Source organism: Rousettus aegyptiacus, unplaced genomic scaffold (assembly GCF_014176215.1).
Source record: "Rousettus aegyptiacus isolate mRouAeg1 unplaced genomic scaffold, mRouAeg1.p scaffold_m13_p_15, whole genome shotgun sequence".
In the NCBI taxonomy this organism is placed as follows: Eukaryota; Metazoa; Chordata; class Mammalia; order Chiroptera; family Pteropodidae; genus Rousettus; species Rousettus aegyptiacus.
In genome coordinates, this window is record NW_023416290.1 from 8,199,158 (window position 1) to 8,222,306 (window position 23,149).

General features: G+C 37.1%; 2 protein-coding genes across 8 annotated transcripts in view; one reads left to right on the forward strand and one right to left on the reverse strand.

Moving 5' to 3' along the window:
• Positions 1-253, reverse strand: part of XKR9 (XK related 9) — a 226,234-nt gene extending 225,981 nt beyond the window's left edge. For 4 of the 7 annotated variants that reach the window (XM_016152964.2, XM_016152966.2, XM_016152958.2 and 1 more), the window contains exon 1: positions 88-253. The gene's annotated coding sequence lies outside the window, so the exon portion shown is untranslated. The remainder of the gene's footprint in view (positions 1-87) is intronic. The other 3 variants (XM_016152967.2, XM_016152959.2, XM_016152963.2) reach the window with 1 other exon arrangement.
• A 149-nt stretch (positions 254-402) lies between these two features.
• On the forward strand, positions 403-21,940 carry LACTB2 (lactamase beta 2). Its single transcript, XM_016152969.2, has 7 exons — positions 403-566; positions 2,606-2,769; positions 7,256-7,382; positions 15,722-15,900; positions 17,745-17,893; positions 20,673-20,754; positions 21,407-21,940. Exons 1-7 carry the CDS (start codon positions 445-447, stop codon positions 21,448-21,450), a joined length of 867 nt encoding a protein of 288 aa, XP_016008455.2. The 5' UTR covers positions 403-444; the 3' UTR covers positions 21,451-21,940.
• The last annotated feature ends 1,209 nt before the right edge of the window (positions 21,941-23,149 follow it).

Genomic DNA, 23,149 nt, shown 5'->3' on the forward strand with positions numbered 1-23,149 from the left:
CCCACACATACGCACGCCCGCACCCCCCGCCACCGCCTACAAACCCGAGGACTCATCCTCCCCGGGGTTGAGGACTCATTGACTCACCCTTTACCTGGCTGCCCCTTGCCCCCGCACGAGCCTTCCCAGGTTAAAGCGTCTCTCGTCCATAAGGGTGAACTTGCCTGCTGGGACACAAACGCTCAGAATGAACCTGGCCCGGCCGCCGGCAGCGGCTCTCGCCTCCGGCCTCGCCTCACGCAGCCTCACACGTGGCGCCGGCCGACGCCCTCGCGCCACCACCCACGAAGCCCGCGCAGCGGCACGTGACCCTGGCCCCGCCCCTCCGCCTGTCCTGTTCCGCGCGCACGGCGTCAGGTGATCGCTGGCTCCGCCCCCAGCGTAGTTACTTATTCGGAGCTCGGGTCGCTCCGCGACCAATGCGCCAAGGGCGGCCTAGGCGAGATGAGTGTCCCGCTGAAGCGCATCGAGCAGCTGTCCAGTCGGGTGGTGCGCGTCCTGGGCTGTAACCCGGGGCCCATGACCCTGCAGGGCACCAACACCTACCTCGTGGGGACCGGCCCCAGGTAAACGTCCCCCGCACCACGCCAACATACGCATTGATTCCGCAGGACGCCCGGGCCTGGGGTTGCCACACAGCTGGCTGCGGGCGAGAGCTTGGCGCCCTGCCCCTGCCCGGCAGCCCCACCCGGATCCCGGACCTCCGACCTCTGCTAAATCACGACCACGCCGCATAGTAACCTCTCAAACTTACGGTTGGCGGAGGGAAAAATAATTCCTTGAAAAAAACAAAACTTCCTGTTTTTGAAACCCAGTTTACGTGGCTTGATGTGAATGCCCGAGTGAACGTGTTTAATCGGTTGAGACGTTAGGATCGTTTTTGAATTAGGAACCTAGGAAAATGTTTACTTTGCTCACCTTCTGACTTTCACTCGTGTTTTGCCTTGAGTGTAACTTCCCTTCACAAAGCCGGTTGTGCTGAAACCTTTTTCTTAAAGCGACAGCAGAGGGCAGGATTTTCTTGCGAATTGCTGGAGTCTGAAACCCGAAAGGCCTCCCTCCCCCCACCCTTGGGAAAGGCGCTGACTACTTTCGTTTTTGTTACTCTTGTGCGATATTTAGGTTATTTTGCAGATGAAATAAGCTGTCTGTATTTAAGATTTTTCCCTTATTCAGCTACTTTCTGTTTTATTGGCGTTATGCAGAAATGGGGAGATGTGTTTTACTGCACAATGAGTGCATTGGAAATTTTTGTGTGCGTAGTATGCCGTAGGTAATACAAAGCAAAAAATAAGATATAGTTTCCCTCGAGCATAGAATTTAATTGTGCGATCAAGACGTGTTACAATGGATAATATATCGTTGATGACTAAAAACAGTTTAATAAATATAGTTATATTGAGTTTTCATATGAGGTATCTATTGTGTTTGGCTTCTTTCAGTAAATTGGAATTTTAGAAGCAGCAGCAGTACTTGAAGTACTGAAAATCAGGCAAGCAATATATTAATTCCAGAGTAAACAAGGCAGGATCAGACAGGCACAAGAGCTTTAGGCTGCCTCCAGAATCCAGGAGGATAGGGAATTAGGTGGAAAAAATACCTGATGTCTAGGGCACAGTCTGTGTTGAATGGGCCTCCTTTGCCCCCAGGAAGTCCATAAGCGTTCTCTTCCCTCTTTAGTGTGTCATCTTAAACTAGTTCTAAAGTCAGTACCTAAGATGAATATTGCATATAGTGAAAATTACCCTAGAAAGTCTCTTGGGAAGAACAGTATGTTAGAAATCAATGTACTGTCTCTCAAGTTCAATGTAGCCTGCCGCCCTGAGGCACTACTAGACCTACTGCGATGCCTCATACATAGGTACTCAATAAACACTTGAATGGACAGATAATATCTAAATCTTCCAAAAAGTATTTCCATGTTCCTTCTCTACCTATGAACCCTAAAAGCTGCAATTTTAACCTTTACTATCAAAATCGTAAATCCCTTGAGGGCAAAGCAGCTCAGATGTTTCCCTCATACTTTTCTACTACTTCCATTTTCATGTATGAAGGAGCCAATGTAAAGCTTCGGTGACAACTTTTTTATGTAGTGCAGAAGACTAGGTTTCTTTAGGGATAAAATTGAATCAAATTTTTTCATGTCTATGAGACATTGGAAGATATTGTGAACCATCACAAAGGCAGAATGTATAAAAGCACATATTCTGGCACCAAAATACCTGGGTTTGAATACTGGTTCTTCCATTTATTTACAGGAAAACCTTGAACAAGTTCCTTAATTTCTGGATATAATAATGAAATACGTACCTTAAGTAGCTTTTATGAGGAGTACAATTGCTAAAATATGTAAAGTCCTTGAAACAGTGCCATATTTATTTTAAGTGCTATGTAAGTGTTCAATATTATTGCTCTTATTCCTTATTCGGACTTAACAATAGTTATAAGAACTTAAAGTGGAATTGCTATAGTTAATTGGAAGTAACATACAGCAGGTTTGAAAGCAAAACAATTTATGCCGTTTCTTAAATGTAAATTATCTGTGTGAAAAATATGCTAATATTAACTCTTCTAACTTTGTGATTATGTTCCATTCAACTTTCAGGAGAATCCTCATTGACACGGGACAGCCAGCAGTTCCAGAATACATCAGCTGTTTAAAACAGGCTCTCACTGAATATAACACAGCAATCCAGGAAATCATCGTGACTCACTGGCATTCTGATCATTCTGGAGGCATAGAAGATATCTGTAAAAACATCACTAGTGGTAAACAAAAAAACATTAATTAAGCTCATTGAGGAAAACTGTTTTCAGAATAATGTGTTTCCGTATAATGCTAAGTAAGCTAGTAAACCATTTATTGAATACCTTATATTTAAATGCTACTTCTAGAAATTAATATCATTTGAATACTGTCCCCATTTTTAATAAGAAAGTAAAAGTCCTATTATCTATTTCAAATCTCTTCTCCCTCGTACTTTCCCCTTTGCCCAGTGATGGTCAGGTTTAATTTAGTCCACATGACAATCATTAATTAAGATTTAATAATAACTGACCACTGTTAAGCATTTACTATGTTCCAGGCACTTTGCTAATACTTTACATGAGTACTTGAGCTAGTTACTGTTTATATTCTAAACATGATCTCAGGCCTTCTATAACTTCAAGACAGTTATTCTGATATACTAAAATACTGGCGAAAGATCATTGCATTGATAACTCTCTGTCCCTGAAACCTATTCAGTACTAACGCTTCACCATCTTTCCTTATTCCTTCATCCCACCATCCCACACAAAGATTCATTCATTTATTCCTTTAATAAATACTCAAGTGGCTGCTATATCCAGGCACAAAGCAGCAGTGAACAAAACCAAGACTCTGCTCTCATAGAGCTTTCATGCCAGTAGAGAAGGTAAATGGTAAATAATAGGGTGGTAGCTGCTGCGAAGAAAAATAAAAGTGAGTGAAGAAAAGGGGAGGGAGAATAAAGTGAAAGAAGGTGGTGGCTATTCTATCTAGTGCAGGCAGAGAGCGAGTGAGCTGTACAGGTATCTGAGAGGCGAGGGTACCACTGCAGGAACAGAGGTACCAGAAGGTATTTGCTTGACATGTCCAAGGCATATAGAGGACGAGGAGGTCGAGAACGTTCCTTCACGAAACAAATGCACATACGCATACAGCTAATACTCTTTAAGTACCTTCTTTTTAGGCTTTGAGACTATAATTGGGACAGAAAGATATTCTCAGCTGCAGCAGCCAACATCACCAGGCTCCGCTCATTATAAATAACTGTCTAACCAAACTTCCTTACCTCACAGGAAATCATTCTCTGTCTCTCTGACTTTTTCTCATTTTTCTTTCTCTTATCCATCTACCCATTAAATTCTGTGAAATAAAAGACTATGCTGAGGGTCCTTAATTAGCCGTGGTCAACTCTTTTAGCATGAGGGTCAGTTTGAAAAAATGCTTACGGCCCGCTTTTTCTTCTTTATAAATCAACTTTTTTGAGCTTAAAGTTACATATATAAAATGTACCCATTTTAAGTGTATAGTTTGTAACCACCTCTGTGATGTATCCAATCAAGATAAAAAACACTCTTTCCTCCCCAAAAAGAAGTCTCTTTGTGCCTGTCTGCAGTGCTTCTCCTCCCCTTCCAGCATTCATTGATCTGCTTTATTTCACTGGAGATTAGTTTTGCCTGTTCTAAAATGTCAATAATGGAAGCGTATAGAATCACTCTCTGGCTTCCTCCACATCATGTCGTTGAGATTCACCCATGTTTCATGCATCAGTAGTTGGTTCCTTTTTATAGCCGAGCAGTAATCCATGGTAAAAATGCACCATTCTTTGTTTATCCATTCATCTGTCAACACGTTTGACTGACTTCCTTTAATTTAAAAATTAAAATCATGTCGGGCTTGGTACAAAATAATGAATGTTTATAGAATAGATTGCCCATGAGATTAATTCTTTAAAAATCAAGGAGAAATTTGATAACTGCTCTATAGCCACTAAAATCTTAATACTTTATTTAAGAAGTGGCTTGTTGTCTTTATGAACTTTGTCGAAGCTGGACCAGCTGCGTGCATACCTTGAGTTGCTCAGCTCTAAAACCATAGAGAGGCACCTTTCAGAATCTTGCCACAGAAGTTCCACGTGCTTCTTCATTCCATAAATCTTTAATCACTACCATTCTTGTTCTATTTTGTTTCATTTTTGTTTCCTTTGTTCCATGTTCTTTTACTAATTCATATAATTATTAGCATGCCAGAAAATTTTTTAGCTACTTCACAATACTAACAAATGGTGTTTTTATAGGCCTCACCAATATTATGGATGCTATTTGTAAGATTTCTATGGGAGATATAGTAACTCCGAAGCAACCTGCTTAATTTTAAAATAAATTCAATGGATAATTTCAGAACTCGTGGCTTACAAGGAGCCAGAAGTGTACTAGACATAAGATCTATATAGCCTAGGCTGCTTGAATGCGTTCTTTGGTTTATTTTTTAATAAATCTTATAAAATATATTTTATTATCTTATCATTATTATTTTGCAGCTGAAGTTGGATCTCTGCCGTGTATTTCATATCAGAGTCCTGGGAGTCAAATGTTTACTTCTACACTATTTAGTTAGAATGGGTCTTTATTAGAAAGTATTATACATGGACAATATCACATATTTGTATCACATATTTGTAAATAATTGGCAATAACAATAATGTTGCAGTCCATTATTCATACCTTAACAAATGAGTGAGTTTCCTCCACATAAAATAATTATATGAAAGAAAGTAGATAAGTAGGTAATTGCCAGAGGCTGGGAGCAAGAGAGAATGGGGAGTGACTTCCATTGCTATGGGATTTCTTTAAGGGGGTTTTAAAAGGTTTTACAATTATATAGTGATAGTTGTACAATTCTTTGAATACACTTTTAAAAAAATGAAATTTTACTTTAAAGGGCAAATTTTATAGTATGTGAATTATATCTCAAGAAGCTTTTATTAAACACTATTACTATGCGATTGTTTTCACTATTTCCTTCTCCATCCTGTCTACATATATACACACACCTATATTTATATAGAGAGAATATATACGTATATGTTCTCTCTTTGTATATAGATTATTGTTGCAAATAGGATATGTGCGTTCATATTTACACATAATTTTAAAAACTGACACCAAGTTATTTTATGGGATGACATTTGTTTTGTAATTTAGAGATAATTGTTAGTTTTTTGGAAGGATTGCCTGCCAAAGGTCTCATAACTATAAATATAATACCTCTACTTCTTTCCTAAAGGCAAAATTATGCAGATTAAAAATAAAGACAAACTCGAAACCCTTACCATGTCACTCTACATTGAAGACAGTTCCCAAAGTAGCATATTTTTTGCTTCAGCCTCTAAAATACAGAATAATGGACTTTGGGGCCGAAGAGGAAAGGTGTAGTTGCTGTTGTTTTATTTTTATTGCACAATTTCTCTCTCCTTTTTCCTCCATTCTTAGCCAAATCTCCGTGCCTTGTCAGTTTTTCCTCTGTCTTTTTTTCCCTCCATATTTCCATTGCTACCGCCTGGGCCCCAATGTCTATTACCTTCCAGTTGGACTGTTACAGTCACCCCCTCATGGTCTTTCTGATCTCTCCCCCTCCGGGCTCCGCACATACAGCTGCCCTATTGATCGACCTGTTAACACTATTTCATTTTCCTACTGAAGAGGATACACTGACCATATACAACAAAGTTTAAATTCTTAGATTCTGTGAAAGGCTATTTACGGCTCTCCATTATCTGGACTCATCTTACTAATCCCACTTTATCTCTGCTTTTCCCAGCCAGTATTTTGCATTAGACTAATCGGTAGCATTGTGTTGTTGCACATTTGCTGTGCCCATTCTCATTTCTGTGACATTTTCTGTCCACTTACCTACAAGTCTTTCCATGAACGTTCTCCTGTCCTGCTCATCACACCCCACGTTCTGTCATAATTATGAAACCTTATCTAATTGTTTCTGCTTTTCTAAACTTTTCCTTTTGTTAGCTGAATTGTACATTTAGTATTAAATGATACTGAGTATAATGCTTTAATCATTTCCTGTTTGTAAGTTTTATGACCCCAACTATTGCAGTTTTTAAGCACGTTGATGATATGCTGCTTAAATATACACTATACTGGTTAGATAATTGGCAATCAATTTTTGATTGGTTAAGTAATTAACTTTCTTTGTGTCAGTGAGAGGTAATATGGATTAAATTTATGATCTTAGCCCTGGGTTTGGAGCTTCCTTTCAGCATTCCCAGAAAGAACTTGATAACTATCATCCTTTTATTATTAACTACTATCATAATACTATGACGTCTTATGCTATGCGGTAGCCAGCTAGACAGAGAAAAGTTTCCAGGTTCTGTATAACTGCCTCTTTAACACCCATCCTGATATAAAGCTAGTAAGATTATGAAGAACTACTTTCAAATTTTTGTGTAAAATAGGAATAACCAGAAAAACACAAAGGCTTTTATGGAGACCTAGAAGGGCATGAGAGAGTAAAATGTTCTTTTGTTGAAATGGAAGAAATAGTTACCATCCCAGAGATATGCTGCTAAATTCATCCCATTTTTTTGTTGTCTCAATGTTAATATTTTTTTCAGTCATTCACAAGTGTTAGCTCCATGAAATTGGTCTCTTAAAAGGCAGAATTATCATTTAAAGTGTGAGTTAAATATTTTACATATTTTGTCCCTAGACACCACATATGCCATTAAAAAACTCCCACGGAATCCTCAGAAAAAAGAAATTATAGGAAATGGAGAGCAACAATATACTTATCTGAAAGATAAAGATGTGATTGAGACTGAAGGTGCCTCTCTAAGGTACGTAAATGTCCTTTAGCTGAAGAAGGCTGTGGGGGAAGTCTATGTATATGTCTTATTAAAAAGAAGGGAAAGGAAGATTTCTATATGTTTGCTGGTATGAGTTAAGAATGTCTCAGAAAGGATACAGAAAATCAGATGACATTCATTACTTTGGGAAGAGAAAATGAGTTGTTTGATAAACAAGGAAAAAGAAAGACTTTTGACTCTACCCTTTTTAAATTACTTGTTTGAATTATACGAATACCATTTTTTTAAATAAATAAAATTTCAATCAAAAAATTAGACTAGCATTTCCTGCTGGGGTAGTTTAGGGATCTACCCATTAATTAAATTCAGGGCTTTCTCATGCTCTTTTTTCTAAAAGATGATCCATACCTTAAGTAAATACACTTTAGGCCAGGCCCATAATCTCATGACCTATTTGACGGATTCCAAAAGGTGTTTCAAACTCAGTAATTTTAAAACTGAACGAATTATGATTCTCCTCTCTCCTGCATGATCTGTATTTGCGTTCTGATTTCAGAACATCTGTTTTTCTCTGAGATTTTATTTTTTCGCCTAAGATAGAAGCTGACTCCTCTTCACCCTTGTCACTTGCCTTCCCCCCACCCACCATATCTAATCAGGTTGGTTTTTACTTCAAAAACATTTGTCAGTGCTGTCTCTTTTTCTTCGTGTCCACTACCACTACTTCTTGCTAGATATTCCTTCCTGTCTCCAGACTCTCCCCTTTCCAGTCTACCTTTTGTACGCTCTGTCACTTAAAATCTTGAATAATTCTCACTGCATACGAAATAACGTTTATTCTCCTTACCATGTCTTGCACGATCTGGACCCAAACCAGTTTTTTCCCCCTTTTTATTTTTATTTTAAATAGTTTCATATATATAGTACATTAGTTAGACATCTGTATAGTTTGTAAAATGGTCCCCAATTGCTCTCTCCCTCCCTTGACCCTCCACCTAGCCAAGGTGTTAATGCTAAGTGTATTCCCTATGCTGCGTTCCCCATCCCCTGACCACACATCAGCTACTGATTTGTACTTCTTTAACCCTCACCCCATTCTCCCAAGTCCCCCAAACCTGCCTCCCCTCTGTCCGTCACCAAATTGTCCACTATATTTATACTTACTTTATTCTTTTTATTGCTTAGATTCTGCATATAAGTGAAATAATATAGCGTTTATCTTTCTCTGTTTGACTTAAATACCTTCTCGGTTCATCACAGTAGTATCTTTTTCCATCTTCTTCCTTTTCATATGTAGGGCTCTTATTTTCTTATCTTTTCAGCCAGTCTATCTTTTGGTTGGAGCACTTCTTTTCCATTTAAGGTACTTGTTGATAAGAATGTAGTTGTTACCATTCTTTATTCCTGTTTTTGATACATGTTTTTTCTTCTTAAAGAAGTCCCTCCAACATTTCTTGTAATTCTAGCTTGGTGGCGATAAATTCCTTTAGCTTATTTTTGTCTGGGAAGCTCTTTATCTGTCCTTCAACTCTAAATGATAGCTTTGCTGGATAAATTATTTGTGGTTGTAGATCCTGGGTCTTCATACTGTTGAACGTTTTTTGCCAAGCGCATCTGTCCTGCATAGTTTCTTTTGAGAAATCAGCTGCCAGTCTTATGCGTGTTCTCTTATAAGTAATTATTTGTTTTTCTCTTGCTGCTTTTAGTATTTTTTCTTTGTATTTAACCTTTGGCATTTTAATTATGATGTGTCTTGGTGTGGGCCTCTTTGAATCCCTGATTTTTGGAATTCTCTGAGCTTCCTGGGGTTTTATGTCTATTTCCTTCACCAGGTTAGGGAAGTTCTCCATTTCTTCAAACAGCTGTTTAGCATCTTGATTTTCTGTTACGCCGATCAGACAAATATTTGCAGCCTTACTAGTGTCCCATATCCTTCTTAAATTGTTTTTATAGTCTTGGCGTATTTTTTCTTGCCATTCCGATTGAGTGTACTGATTGGCTTTCCTGTCCTCTAGATAGGGTATTTGATCCTCTTTTTTATTCACTTTGTTTATTGCTTTGTTTATTTCATTTAATATACTTCTCATCTCAGATACTGTGTTCCCCATTTCAGACTGGTTCCCTTTTGTAATTCCCATTTTTATATTTTTTATCTCTTTGTTGGAGTTCTCTACACTTTCCAAAAGTTCATTGAGCATCTTTATAACCAGTGTTTTGAACTCTGCATCTGTTAGATTACTTGACTCCATTGTATCTGGATCTCTGTTCTGTTCTCTCATATGGTTTCTGCTTCTTTGTCTTCCTGTTTTGGCTGCCTTTCCATGTCTGTTTCTATGTACTAAGCAAAGCCCCCAAGTCTTCCAGTCTTATTAGTATGGATTTGTAAAATAGGTGTCGAGTGGCACAGTCTTGAGAGGGGTTCAGCTGCAGGCCAAACTTAGCCCAAGACTCTACCCCTCCAGGGCCACCTGTTAACATTCAGCAAGCAATTCACAGATGCTATGCTTACAGTTGCCTCAAAAGGCTACACCAGAAATCGAGGCCAATTGCCTCCACCAGTGTGAGTCTCAGCAAGGGGCACCTGACTCACTAAGGATACACCTGGATGTGGCTTGGGTAGCGCCCGAGTTGGCATAGTCAGGGTTTCGGGGAATCCTCTGGACGGAGCGACCTCTGTTATCCAGTTTTATGATGTCACAGCTATGGCGGCACTGTGTCCGGCGCACTAGGAGAAAGGCAAGGCTCAATAGGGAACAATGGATGCTGCCGTACTTCTGTACAGAGTGAATCTCACTCACCTCGGCCCTCACTTGGACAATATCTCCCTGTAAGTCCCTGGTGCCCCTTGCACTCAGTGGAATGGGCACTGGTGCTCAGAGCGAGCGAGCCGGTCCATTACTGCGACAATCTGCTCGCGACGCGACCGCTTTAAGAGGCGTCCGCTGCTGCCGCAGCCACTGCCTCTGTCTCTCTCAGCCACTGGGACTGAGCAGCCCCGCGTCCTCGCCCCGTCCTCCCTTCTGCCCTTGCAGGGTGCTTTCTTGGATTCCTCCCTAGTTGTACGGCTTGTTTACCCCAGGCGATTTTCCTTGCTGCTGCTTTTCGTTTCCATCACAGCTTTGATTTGGTTGCCACAGGGATGAACAGAGCCTCTATCATCGAGGCCATTTTTTCCTCCTCCCAGCCCGTTTTCCTGGTCTCAGTTCCTACCACTCCCGTCACAAATGCAGTTAGCCGTACGGAAATACTCCTGAGCACAGTGTGTCCGTCCATGCCTTTGTTCATACCGCCCCCTGTACTTGGCATCACCCCTCGTTCCTCCTCATCCCCCAGGTAAATTCATATCTGTCCGTTCTTCACACCTCAGCTCACATGTTACTTACATCAGCATCAACAACCCCTTCTGGGCAGAATTAACTGCTCCCTCCTCTTTAATGTAATTTGTATTTTATTATAGCACTTATTAAATTGTAGTGTTTTGATGGGTAAGTAGGTATTATTTCCTTAAAGGTAAATAACTCCTTAGGTTCACAATGTTAGTTCATGTCAGTTGCTATAGCATACCAATCCAGAAATGTGTAATGGCTCAAACATGACACAAGTTTACTTCTCAGTCACATAAAGGCCAAAAAAGATTCCTGATTTGCAGGTGGCCCTCCTGCAAATAATGTTTCAGGATCCTTCCATCTTGTGGATTCCACTGTCCTCGGTACTTGGCTTTCAAGATCGCCATGCTCACTGAAATCAACCCAGTCGGAGGAGAAAGAGCATGGTAGAGATCTTACAGGGGAGGTTTTCATGGACCAGGCCTTCTGTTTCAGTGGCTGTCATTTCAGTCATGTGCCACCCCTGACTGTGGGGAGACTGAGAAATGTATTTTAAGTTCATACCCAGGAAAAAGAGGAAAAGGTTTGATGATAAGCTAGCCATTCTCCAACACAGGCAGAGACCAGAGTCGTACTCCTAGCCTCAGTCCCTGCCACATAGACGGCAGTGATGTAATCCTGCACGCAGTAAATATCTACGAAGAGGCAAGTAGATGAGCAGATAAATGAGAAAGAGGAAGTGAAGTAAGGGGTGTCCATCCTCCCCTTTCAAACTAGTGTCTCCTTTTTTCCACTATCCTGGCGACTTACAAAACTTAATTTATAAAACAACGAATTTCTGGGCAATTTTCTTGAAATGCTCTTGTTAAAAATATGATGGTATCTCAAATAGTTTGCTCATGATACAAAAGAAAGCAAACAATACATCACTATGCCTTCACACAATATTCTTGACAATACCGACTCCCCCGTCCCTCACATACTAGCCCCAGGCTAAGTTAATGAAAGAGGTAGAGACAGGAGGTGGTTCCTTGAGTCCTCTGTCTCACAGGTTTGGGAATCAGTACTGGTTTATCAGTTATTACAGAATCATGGTTATTAGCTCTATACCTAATTTGCAGATTAAGACAATTCAGCTCTTGGAAGTTAACTACCACCCATCTGCCATGAACAGACTACATATTTTCTAGCTTTTTATTAAAGTATACAAACAGAAAAGTGCAGATATCATCAGTGTGCAACGCAGTGAATTGTTACAAAATGAACAAACTGAGCAGCATGCAGATCGAGAAACAACATCGGTGCCCCAAAGCCACCCGTGCTCTTGCCCCCTGTCACTACCCCACCCCCTCATTGACTGTCTTATTTCATGGAACGAATTGATGCCAAAGATCTCAAGATTATCTGAATTCCATGTAATTTTTGTTTTACCGCATTTTGATTAAGATAAGTATGGGAATCTTTTAAGATTTTGAGAGAAAACTAAAACAAAACAATAAAAAGCACTTTTTAAAAATTACTTAGTAAATCATCTTTTTTCAAAATATAAGTCCTAATTATGCTAAAATCTAAGTAAAACATTTAATTTACTGTCGACCACAGTTTCCAATTTCCATTGTAACAAAGTCGGTAAAACCCAATTGTTTTAAATAATAAGACGACTCCTTGTTAAGCAAAAGTTCCACAAGCAGGTTAAAATATACTTAAGACCCCATGTAGTTGATAGCCACTTGATCTTGTCTACTTGCCAGTTTTGAAAAGAAAAAAAAATACAACAGAGATAGACATAATGCCCACCAAGAACGCATTAGTAAAATACAAAGGTAGCAAATTTTTTCAGTTAGGATTCTGGGTTTAACCCTCAGGAATTTTCTAGTGAACTAAGTTTAATTTCTCAAAGTTACTCTGACAGCTTTTGTTGACTATTCTAAATTTTCTAAGAGAGTCATTCTTAGAAAGTCTACCCTGTCACTGAAGTGGCAGAACCAGATAAATGCTCTACCTGATGAATGAGAAGGCCACAGCTGCAGTTCCCTGATGTCTTTAGTAAAGCATCTCTGATGTCATTTCCTTTTCTCCTCCTGCCTATGTGAAGTGAATTTTAACAGTTTTTATGCAAATTAAAGCATTAGCCACCCAGGTGACTGAAGAATTGGAACTTTTGATCCCCTGATTTAAGAAATCTTATTGCCTCCAGCCTAGAAAATATCAAAGGAAACCATTACTGAGTTCTGGAATGGGGAGTGGGAGGGGAAAAATAAAGGAGCCCTCACAAGCACATTTACTGGATAAGCCAGTTTGCAGACTCTGGAAAAAAAATGGTTCTCCAAATGAATTTTTGTAGATTAAAAAAAAAAAAAAAGATTGAGGTTCAGTTTGTAAATCCATTCTATATGTGATTGTTCATAAGATACACACCCACATATTTTTATAGTTGCTAAAAATATGCCTCCTGAAATTATTTTATGTAATGTTAAATACTTTTATTAACTGGTTGCAGCAGGTTTAATCAGACAAAAGAGATGATTTTTAATGTCTCTAATACTTTAACATTGATGCAACTATATATAGTAATTATTTGCAATATGTAAAGCATATACTTGGAAACCATAAATCATGACAGTTCTTAATGTCAGTTCTTAATGCTACTCGAAAATAATTGCCTCATTACACTAGTATGTCATTATACCTACATTACATTTTTAGCAGATTCTTTAAAAAGGCTTTACAGTTTCAATGTTTAATATTGAGGATTTGATTGGATTTTTTTTTTTTTTTTTTTTTTTTTTTTGGCAAAGGAGAAACTCTTCTAGTTATAGTCATTCCTGTCATTAGTGAGATTCGGTTTGTCAGGTTTGGGATTCATAAGTTTTTCTTCTTTTTCTATGCTCTAAGATAGGTTAAATAGTAGTATGATTACCTGGCTTTAAATGTTTGGTAGCGCTGTTCTGTGAAAATACTGACCCTTTAGTTGCTAACAAGAATTACTCATCTTTGTAATGGAGCTTCATTATTGCTTAGCAATATGGTCCTGTGAGTTAAGCTTAATGGAAATGACTTTAAGCTTATTTCTGTGAATGTCTTGCCTCTCAACAATCTTTTATCCAGTGGTTTTAGCATCTATTAATGATGCTTGCCTTCATCAATTAATATATTGAAGGCGGCCTAATTGTGATTTTTCTTATTCTATCATTTCTTTCACTTTCTTTTTGTTTTTTTCTTTATTTGCTCATATTCTTCTTAAAGAAAAAATTCCCCCCTACTTTTCTGAGTATCACCACAGACTTTTAATATTTTTTTTTATTCAACACTTCCTTGTCCTTTGACATAGCCCCCCTAATCTTTCAGCATCTCCTTGCTATCTATCACAGGGTGTCACAATATCACAATTTACTTACCCTGCCCCAGATCTAGAACCTTCCATGTCTGTAAGAAACCCTGGTTTTTTTGAATGGGAAATGGTATTTAGAAACAAACGACTATAAGGTGTATCCATTACTTCCAGAGTATCATCGCTTCTGGGCCTTTTATAGACATAGCTAGAAAAAGAATGAAATAATGAATTCATAATTCTTCAGTTCAAATAAGAAACAACCCAAAACTCAAATTTCCTGATTCCATATCTATGTTTCCTTATCCCACAGTGAAAAACTTGCTTCTTGACATCAGTTTATTTACTCGTTTGTACTAACATACAATAAACAAAATAATTTCAGAAACACAGTAACCCATAACACTGCCAGCAATAAACCTATTAAGTAAAGCTCAGGATATCTCTGTGATTCTTTGATCTTAAGATATAGTCTATTAAGGATGTGCAGTCTTAGTATTATATTTAAAACCTATTTGAATTGATTTTTTTTTTTTACTGTGGCTATGTTATCTGTCCAGTACACAGTAAAGTTTACTTCTCTCTGTATTCTACGTTAAGATTTTCTTTTCCTTTATTTAATTTTATGTTTAGAATATATCAAATATTTACATGGCTTAAAAGTTAAAGCTTATACCTCACCATTATGTTGTATACCTGATACTAATATAAAATAATATCGAATGTCAACTAATTGAAAATTTTTTTTTTTAATTTTAAGTTAAAACTAGTTTAAAAAGTTCTAATTAGAGAAGTTTTGCTTCCTCTGTTCCCTAACCCCACCCGCCTATCCCCATAGGCAACTGTAGTCATGAGTTTTTTATTTATCTTTTCTTTCTTTTGGCAAAAATAAGGAAAATGTACATACATGTTTTTATTTCCTCATCTTTCTTATACAAAAGAGCATACAGTGAACACTCTTTGACACTTTGCTTTTTATCACTTGACAGTATATCCTGCAAATTACTTATGTTAGTTCAGAGATATTCATTCCTTTGATGGCTGCATAGTATTTCATGGTGTGGATATACCGTAATTTATCCATAGTGCCCTATGGGTGAGCATCTGGGTTGTTTCTAATGTTTTATTACAAATAATGTAATGAGTAACTTGTACATATTTTTTGTATTCGGGAAGGTATATTTTGGGGGTAAATTTCTAGCAATGGGATTGATGGGTCAAAGGGTTGATGCATATGTAATTTTGCTAGAAAATGCCAAATTCCCCTCTATTTGGGCTGTACCATTTTGCTCTCCCACCAGCAACATATGAAAGTGCTTTTTTCTCCAAATCTTGCCAAAAAATATATTGTAAAATATACCTCCTCATATGCAAAGAAAATTGAAAAAAGATTATTGTCTCTGGTGGAAAAATCGTTGGTTTTTATCTCCTTTAAGTATCTTCTTTTTCCATTTTCCGATTTGTTGTAATCAGTACCTACCTATTACTTATAAAATAAGGGGGAAAGTATTAAATTTGCACTTCAGAGTAAGGAATTTGATTTCGTTAAAGGAGAGAATTTTCCGAGGATAATTTTCAAGAGAAAAATGCGCTTTTTAACTCACTGATGCCATTTGTGTCTTGTCCAGAGAAAAAGATAGAGAATAATTTTTCTCAAATTCCTTCTAAACAAACATGAGTTCTTAACTGTTACTACTTCTTATTTCAACCAGAGTTATATACACACCTGGCCACACTGATGATCATATGACTCTAATTTTAAAAGAGGAAAATGCTCTCTTTTCTGGAGACTGCATCCTAGGAGAAGGAACAACTATGTTTGAAAACCTCGAGGATTATATGAAATCCCTAGAAGAGTTATTGAAAATCAAACCCGATGTTATATATCCAGGTGCGTAGTTTCTTAAATCTAGAAAACCATTTGTGTCAAATAATAAGGAAGGCTCATTTTGGTTTGTCTTTGTGTTTTGGGTCTTGAAAAGAGACATATAAACTGCTTCTTGAAATTATACCCCTAATTCCTTTCTAGCCATGCAATTAAAAAGAAGGCCAAGAGTTATAGTAATATCTTTATTTTATAAAGCTATGAGGGTTATTTTTTAAGATTTAAACACCTATTAATAGAACTGTTAAGGGAATTAAACTTAGATCGAAACAAAAAAAAATTTTTTTATTCCACAGCTACCTTAAATTTTGTAAACTGGAATTCTGTCATAGACCACATTTTATCCATGTAACCTCGGGTTACACTTGACCTCTGAGTTTTAGTTTTTTAACTTAAACTTAAAATATTAACAGCTTCCATTTCAACCGTAAAATTGTATATTTATTTCTGTTCCCCAGAAAAGAAACCCGTTGTTAGTACCTCAGCCATCACTTCTCCACAACATGAATCACATCTCCATCCTGAAAACTAAAATAAGAATACCCCAGAAGGAAAAAGTGACTAAGTTGCTTCATTTTTTAAGTCTTTCTAACTTGTTCCTCACCAGAGAGCCATGGAAAGCTCTGTAAATACAATGTCTTCAATACCCTCATATTCTCTCATGAGTTTCTGCTTCTGAGGAACTGGGAAACATACAGTGGATCTGGGCATCTGGATTAATATTATGACATAAAAGGAATGGAAGCTGACAGCTATTTTTAAAGTGAAGAGAATAGACATTGGATGCACTCACATTCAAGCAGAGCTAATGAGAGTCTGCCTAGTAAAGGTTCTTAGGGAGTGAGCTTTAATGAATCCAGTGAGCTGGCTTATTAGCACAGCAGGGGCTTATATGTAAATTATGTTCTGTAGCCATAGCTACCATATATTAAAGCCTGATACCCACCAGGGGCCTGCAGGGACCTTTACAGCTAGCTGCTGTCCTCACAGAAACTCAGTAAAGTAGGTAGCAGTGTCCTCATTGCACAACTGAAGAAGCAGAGCTCAGAGATTCAGACTTTCGTGGCCATGCAGCTAGTAAATGATAGTCGATATTCTAACCAAAGCCCATGCTCTTTATGTGATAATACTTTAGCCTGCGTCCGGCTGTTTCATCCTCAGATATTTTAAACAGACCTCTGGTAGCCTTGTGTGATATATTAATTTGTGCTATCATAAAGAGCAAGTAAATTTCAATATAACTTTATCTGAGTTGTCAGCATTTCTGAATTACTAGCCTATCCATAAGATTGTTAAAGTTGTACTGTGGTTTTTGTGAATTTTTAATAGCTGTCGGTCACTTACATGAAGCTACTTTTACATTCCCCTTTTTAATCTTTTATAAGTGAATATCCACTCTGTCTTAGCTATGTGACCATGGGCAAGATTTTCACCCTCTGTGTGCCTCAGTTTCTGCTATAACAGCGATAATAACTGCACCTACTTCATGGGATTCTTGTAAGAATATATCAAGCATTTAGAGCAGTGTGTGGAAAATAGTGAACACTTTATAAATATTACCTGTCATTACTGTTGTGGTTACTGTTTTTATCACTATATTTTTATTTTATATCTTAATGTACACAATAACATTTTATATAGATATTGATGTAATTGTCTAATTTTTTTGCATTGTACATAAATTTTAAATCTCTGAAATGTATATAGTTTCACACATAATTCTTATTTGTATATTTAGTATTCTTTTTCAATATATAATATGAATTATCTTTAAGTAGAATGAATTAACTTCACTTACGCTTAATACTTTTTATCTGGTTGAAATCATTTTTATAATGATTCTAATTCAGGACATGGCCCAGTAATCCATGAGGCCGAAGCTAAAATTCTACAATACATCTCTCACAGAAATACTCGAGAAAAGCAAATTCTTGAACTATTCCATGATAATGTTGGAAAATCCTTTACAGCATTGGAGCTTGTAAAAATTCTATACAAGGTAATTTTCATTTATCTTATTTGTACATAGCCACAATTTTATTAGAATAATTTATTTAACAAAATGTAGATATAGTAAGCTTATCACCTCCAAGAACAGAATAAGTCTGTTAATTATATAAGTAATACCACTCGTATAGATTTGAGACCAGCAACCTCAGCTTTCTGGAACAGAACACACATAAGTTAAACAAAAACTGGCCTGGAGAACAAAAATAACTATTCCAAGCCATCATTAAACCTTATATACTTCATTCTGTAGAAGAGACTGTAGGATGATGAAGTTTTGTAATGACTGATGTATTATTCTAGCCATCTTGATTATCTGGTGTCCTAACGTATAGCAAGTAAGAAGGGGCAGTCTGCTAGAGACAGATGTTGGGATAAAAGCAGTAAGAAGTAGCAGTGATGCCTAACAATGGAAAAAGTGCGTGTAAAAGACCCTTAGTAGAGAAATTTAGTGTATAGAGATGGACCCCTCACCTCAGTGGCCTCTGAGCACATCACTATATGACAGCACTATGTGGCGATCGATTAGTATAATTCAGTTTTTCAGCAAATGTTAATTAGATATCTACTGTGTAGGCAGTATGGCTTAGAATTTAAGAATGCAGGCTTTGGTATAAGATTACCTGGGTTTGAAAACTCCCACGACCACAGCCTGTACAGCAGCAGATATGTGAGAATGTAATGAGAGATGAGCTTGAAAAGGTACCTGGGGCCAGGTACAATTAGTAGAGGACTTTAGTGTCCAGTAGGCCTAAGCTATCAAAAACAGTCATCATACTCAGTATGCTTTGTTTTCAAAGGAGGGACGAATGGTTAAATGGCTAAAGATAAAAAGCACCATTGGCAAAGGGGTAACATAAATATTTAAAGTCTATGAGAGTTCATTTGTTCCTCATACTGGAGTATAGCCACTAGACCAGACTCATTAGTCCATTGGAGCTTTTTTCCTATCCTACATGCAGACAGAATTCTGATAACCCTCACACATGAGTGATCGTCAAACACTTCCCTATGCCTAAAAAAATACTGGTTTTGCATTCAAGTGTATGCCTACCTACGTATATACCTAACTATGTACTGCTTGAATTATCTGTTGCATGTAGAATGGTATTAAGTATTAGAGAGGGATTTATTCATTCAACAAACACTTACTGCCTTCATGTGCCCCACTGGACTGGCGCAGCGATACAAAGATGACTACAGACCCCTGCCGTCAAAGACTTAGTTCATGTTCAGCAGATAGATACTTATAATACTGACTCTATCATAAAAGCTTCCATTTTTTAAGCACATTTTTATGTGCTAAACTTGTACTAAATACTTTATATTTACAGATGTAATTTGAGGTACTTAATTCAAATATCTCAAATTTTCACTGTATAAAGATACTATTCCAATTTAATAAATTAAAAAACTGACTCAGAAAGTGAGCTAGGTAACTTTTTCAAGGGCATACAACTAGCAGATGTCACTTACTCAAATGTCAGATGTCAGATAACTCAAGTCTTATTGTTTCTAGCACACAGGCTTCCTCCAAGGCCTAGATACAGTATGTCAGGGCATAAAAGGGATAAATTTCACTTGATGAAGATGAAGCATAATGAGACTTGTCTGGAAAAGCTTGAGAAACTTAATCATTTAACTGAATCTTGAAAAAGGAGTAAGCACTTTCCAGGAGAGAATATAAGAGAAAGGAAGCCATTCTAAACAGGAGGAAAAAATGTGTTCAAACCCAGGGAGTAGTAAAAGAGCATCATGTGTGTTTGAAACTGCATAAGACAGGAGCACAGAACGCACATGTGGACGGGAGGAAGAGAGCCCCAGGAAAGGAGTCAGGGAAGGCAGGCACAGTCAACTCATGGGAAGACTCGACCGCTCTGCTCACAGTTCGGGCCTTAGCCAAGAACCTGGGGATAACCAGCTGCTCAAGGATGTTAGGCAGGGGAATCACACAGTGAGATCTACAAGGTCACACCAGTGGACATAGTATATGGTACTGGAGCTTAAGGGAGATTTTCGGGTTGCAGCTTGATATTTGGGAGCTGTTAATGTATGATATCACTGGGCAAGTTGGTTGAGTAAAAAGAGAAGAGAGTCAATGATACAACTCATTGTAAACATCGACATTTAAGAGAAGTCCAAGGAAGAGTATCTAGGATGAAATTAAATGATAAAAGAGGTAGAATAACCAAGGGAAATGTGCAAAAATATTATCATGTAACCTAATAAATAAACCATAGGGCCAATGTCTAGCATCATCAAAACTATCTAGAAGAATTTTACATTTATTTATTTATCCCTTCATAAAATACTGAGTTCCCATCATTATGCTAAGCACTGGGTATTCAGTAGTGAACAAAACATACTGCTTCTATCTTCAAGGAGCTTATAGTCTATTTTATCTACAAGAATATATATGTAAGAATTTAGTGTTTAAAGCAAAACACATATAAGGTGAAGCAATTTTGGCTATTATATAAAAATGTGTTGAAGTTAGAGTTTTCTCCTTTTGTCGCATCTTTTAAGGTTTCAAAAGAATTAACTTTTATTTTTTAAAAAAGAAATGTTTATAGGGAATATAGCCAATAATAGTGTAATAACTATGTATAGTGCCAGGCACTAATAAGGGGGATCACTTCGTAAATTATATAAAGGTCTAACCACCATGCTGTATACCTGAAACCAATATAAAGTAATATTGAATGTCAATCATAATCGAATAATAAATTTTTTAAAAAGAAATGTTTCTTTCACTTTTGTTTTCCTTTTAGAATACTCCTAGTGTTCTACATGATAAGGCTAAACAAAATCTCATGCTTCATTTGAAAAAATTGGAAAAAGAAGGAAAAATATGTAAGTATTCCTCCAAATTTTAATTATTTTATTACCATCATATGAAATTTGGAAGGTCAGGGGATTAGTTGTTTTTGTTTTTGTTTTTTTAATAAACGAACTAGTTCCCTGTTAGGAAGAATAATGCCCACCAGAGTTCTCCCTTGAGTGTCCCCGCGAGATGGAGGGACAGTAGTGAAAGGCCAGTAGGCCACAAGCGGGAACGGAGAACTCCTACAGGAAGGAGAACCTTGCTTCAGGTTTCCAGTCCTCACGCACCAGAGTGGCAGTCAAAGGCGCATGGTGGGAACATGGCTTCTTCCTCCCAGACCACAAGACCATAAAGAATTTTTTAAAATTTGGAAACAGCAAAAGGTTTTAGCAATAGTAAAGGTGAAAAATGCAAAGATATTAAAGCACTAATTCTACAATTGTTTACGAATATGAAAATCATTTGTCAAATTAAAAATCTTTATAGAAGTTTAATCCTTAAAATCAACAGGTTCAAAGCTTGAATTTTGTGTAGAAGCTTCAACAGTGTTTTTAAATGTACAAAAAAAATACCAATTTTATATTGAGCAACAAAATTATTTTAGAAATGAAAGGTAACATAAAATCCAGTGGATTTACTTATCTGTTGTTAAACTTATGCTGTCTAATTTTCTTTCCACAGATAGCAACAAGGAACCTATCCTAAAATGGAAGGCTAATATGTAGTTTCAGATTAATGAAAGCTTGGTTTTGTTTTGTTTTCGGAGAATGATATGTTTCCTTAACTATTGATTATTTACAGAGACTATAGTCTGTGTGTAGAACAATGAAAATAACCTTAGATATACTTTAAAATAATGTCATATTTATTCTAAAGTATGTATTGCCTATTATATCTATAATTAACCTAGAATTTACAACATTTTACCAAAAATTCAGGATCTAACAATTTATCCACTTTGAATCAATTAAATAAAAGGGTTACTTTAAAAATAATAAACTTTATGTATTTTAAACTGGATATGTATCCAGTTATCTACTACCAATAATAATAGTAATAATACTATTATCTTTAGATGCTTCAGTTAACAGCACAGATTTCTATGTAATCCTTCCCTTTCTGCAATCCTTGTCTACAGATTATGTCTTCATATAAGTTAGATCCTCAGGGTAGCCCACCAATGCTTATTTAACCCATAATGTTGCCAGACTACAACAGTAAAATGAGCTCAGAATTTTCTTTACTCTTCCCTCATGGTAAGACTTAATTTTTTTTTTTTAAAATTTCTTTGACATTCTTCCCTCTTCCTGCCCCTTTTCTCAAGGTCTCTGGCATTTTCATACTATTCTAAACATATTCTTGTGCCCTGAAGATCTATTTTGTTCCTGCAAGCATCCCATGTTACAAAATAACTGTGAACACAACAAAAAATTTTTTTAGTTTTTCAAAAATGGGCAAAAGACTTGACTAGACGTTTCTCCAAAGATATACAAATGGTCGGTAAGCACATGAAGCACATTATTAATCATTAGGGAAATAGAAATTAAAACCACAATGAGATACCACTTCATACCCATTAGGATGACTCTTATTAAAAGAAAACAACAACAGAAACTAACACGTGTTGAGGAAAGTACAGAGGAACTGGAACCCTGGCACATTTCTGTGGGAATGTAATATGGTGCAGCTTCTATGGGAAACAGCATAGTGTTTCCTCAAAATATTACACACAGAATTACCATATGACCCAGCAATTCCACTTCTCGGCACCTACCCAAAAGAATTGAAAGCAGGGATTTGAACAGATACTGTACACCCAGGTTCATTGTAGCATTATTCACAATGGCCAAAAGGTAGAAGCAACCCAAGTGTCCACTGAAGGATGAAGGGATAAATAAAACATTGTATATTCATACAGTGGAATATTATTCAGCCTTAAAAAGGAAGGAAGCTCTGACACATGCTACAATATGGATGAAACTTGAAGACATTGTACTAAGTGATATAAGCCAGTCACAAAAGGACAAATACTACATAATTTCACTTATAATGAGGTACCTAGCATAGTCAAATTCGTAGAGACAGAAAGTAGAGTGGCGGATGCCAGAAATGGAGCGTTATTGTTTTGTGGGTAAAGAATTTCATTTTGCAAATATAAAGTTCTGGAGATAGATGGTCATAATTCTAGATATAACAATGCGAATCCACTTAATGTCACTAAATAGTACCCTTAAGAATGGTTAAAGTGGTAAATTAAAGAATAGTAACTATCCTCCCCAACACCATCACTCAAAAAGAAAAAATCAGTACTTCCGTTTCCCAAGTATAGCACATCAGCAAAATTTAGACCAGAAGAAATCCAATTATATGAATATGTGAATGTTTAGCCACCTCTTAACTTGCTTTTCTATTTTTCCCTATCTC

Excerpts from the sequence above, each read along its gene's own strand:
- LACTB2 (XM_016152969.2), top strand. The coding sequence starts at position 445 with ATGAGTGTCCCGCTGAAGCGCATCGAGCAGCTGTCCAGTCGGGTGGTG. Across the intron at positions 567-2,605 it reads CTCGTGGGGACCGGCCCCAG|GAGAATCCTCATTGACACGG; the intron begins GTAAACGTCCCC and ends TTCAACTTTCAG. Across the intron at positions 15,901-17,744 it reads ACCCGATGTTATATATCCAG|GACATGGCCCAGTAATCCAT; the intron begins GTGCGTAGTTTC and ends ATTCTAATTCAG.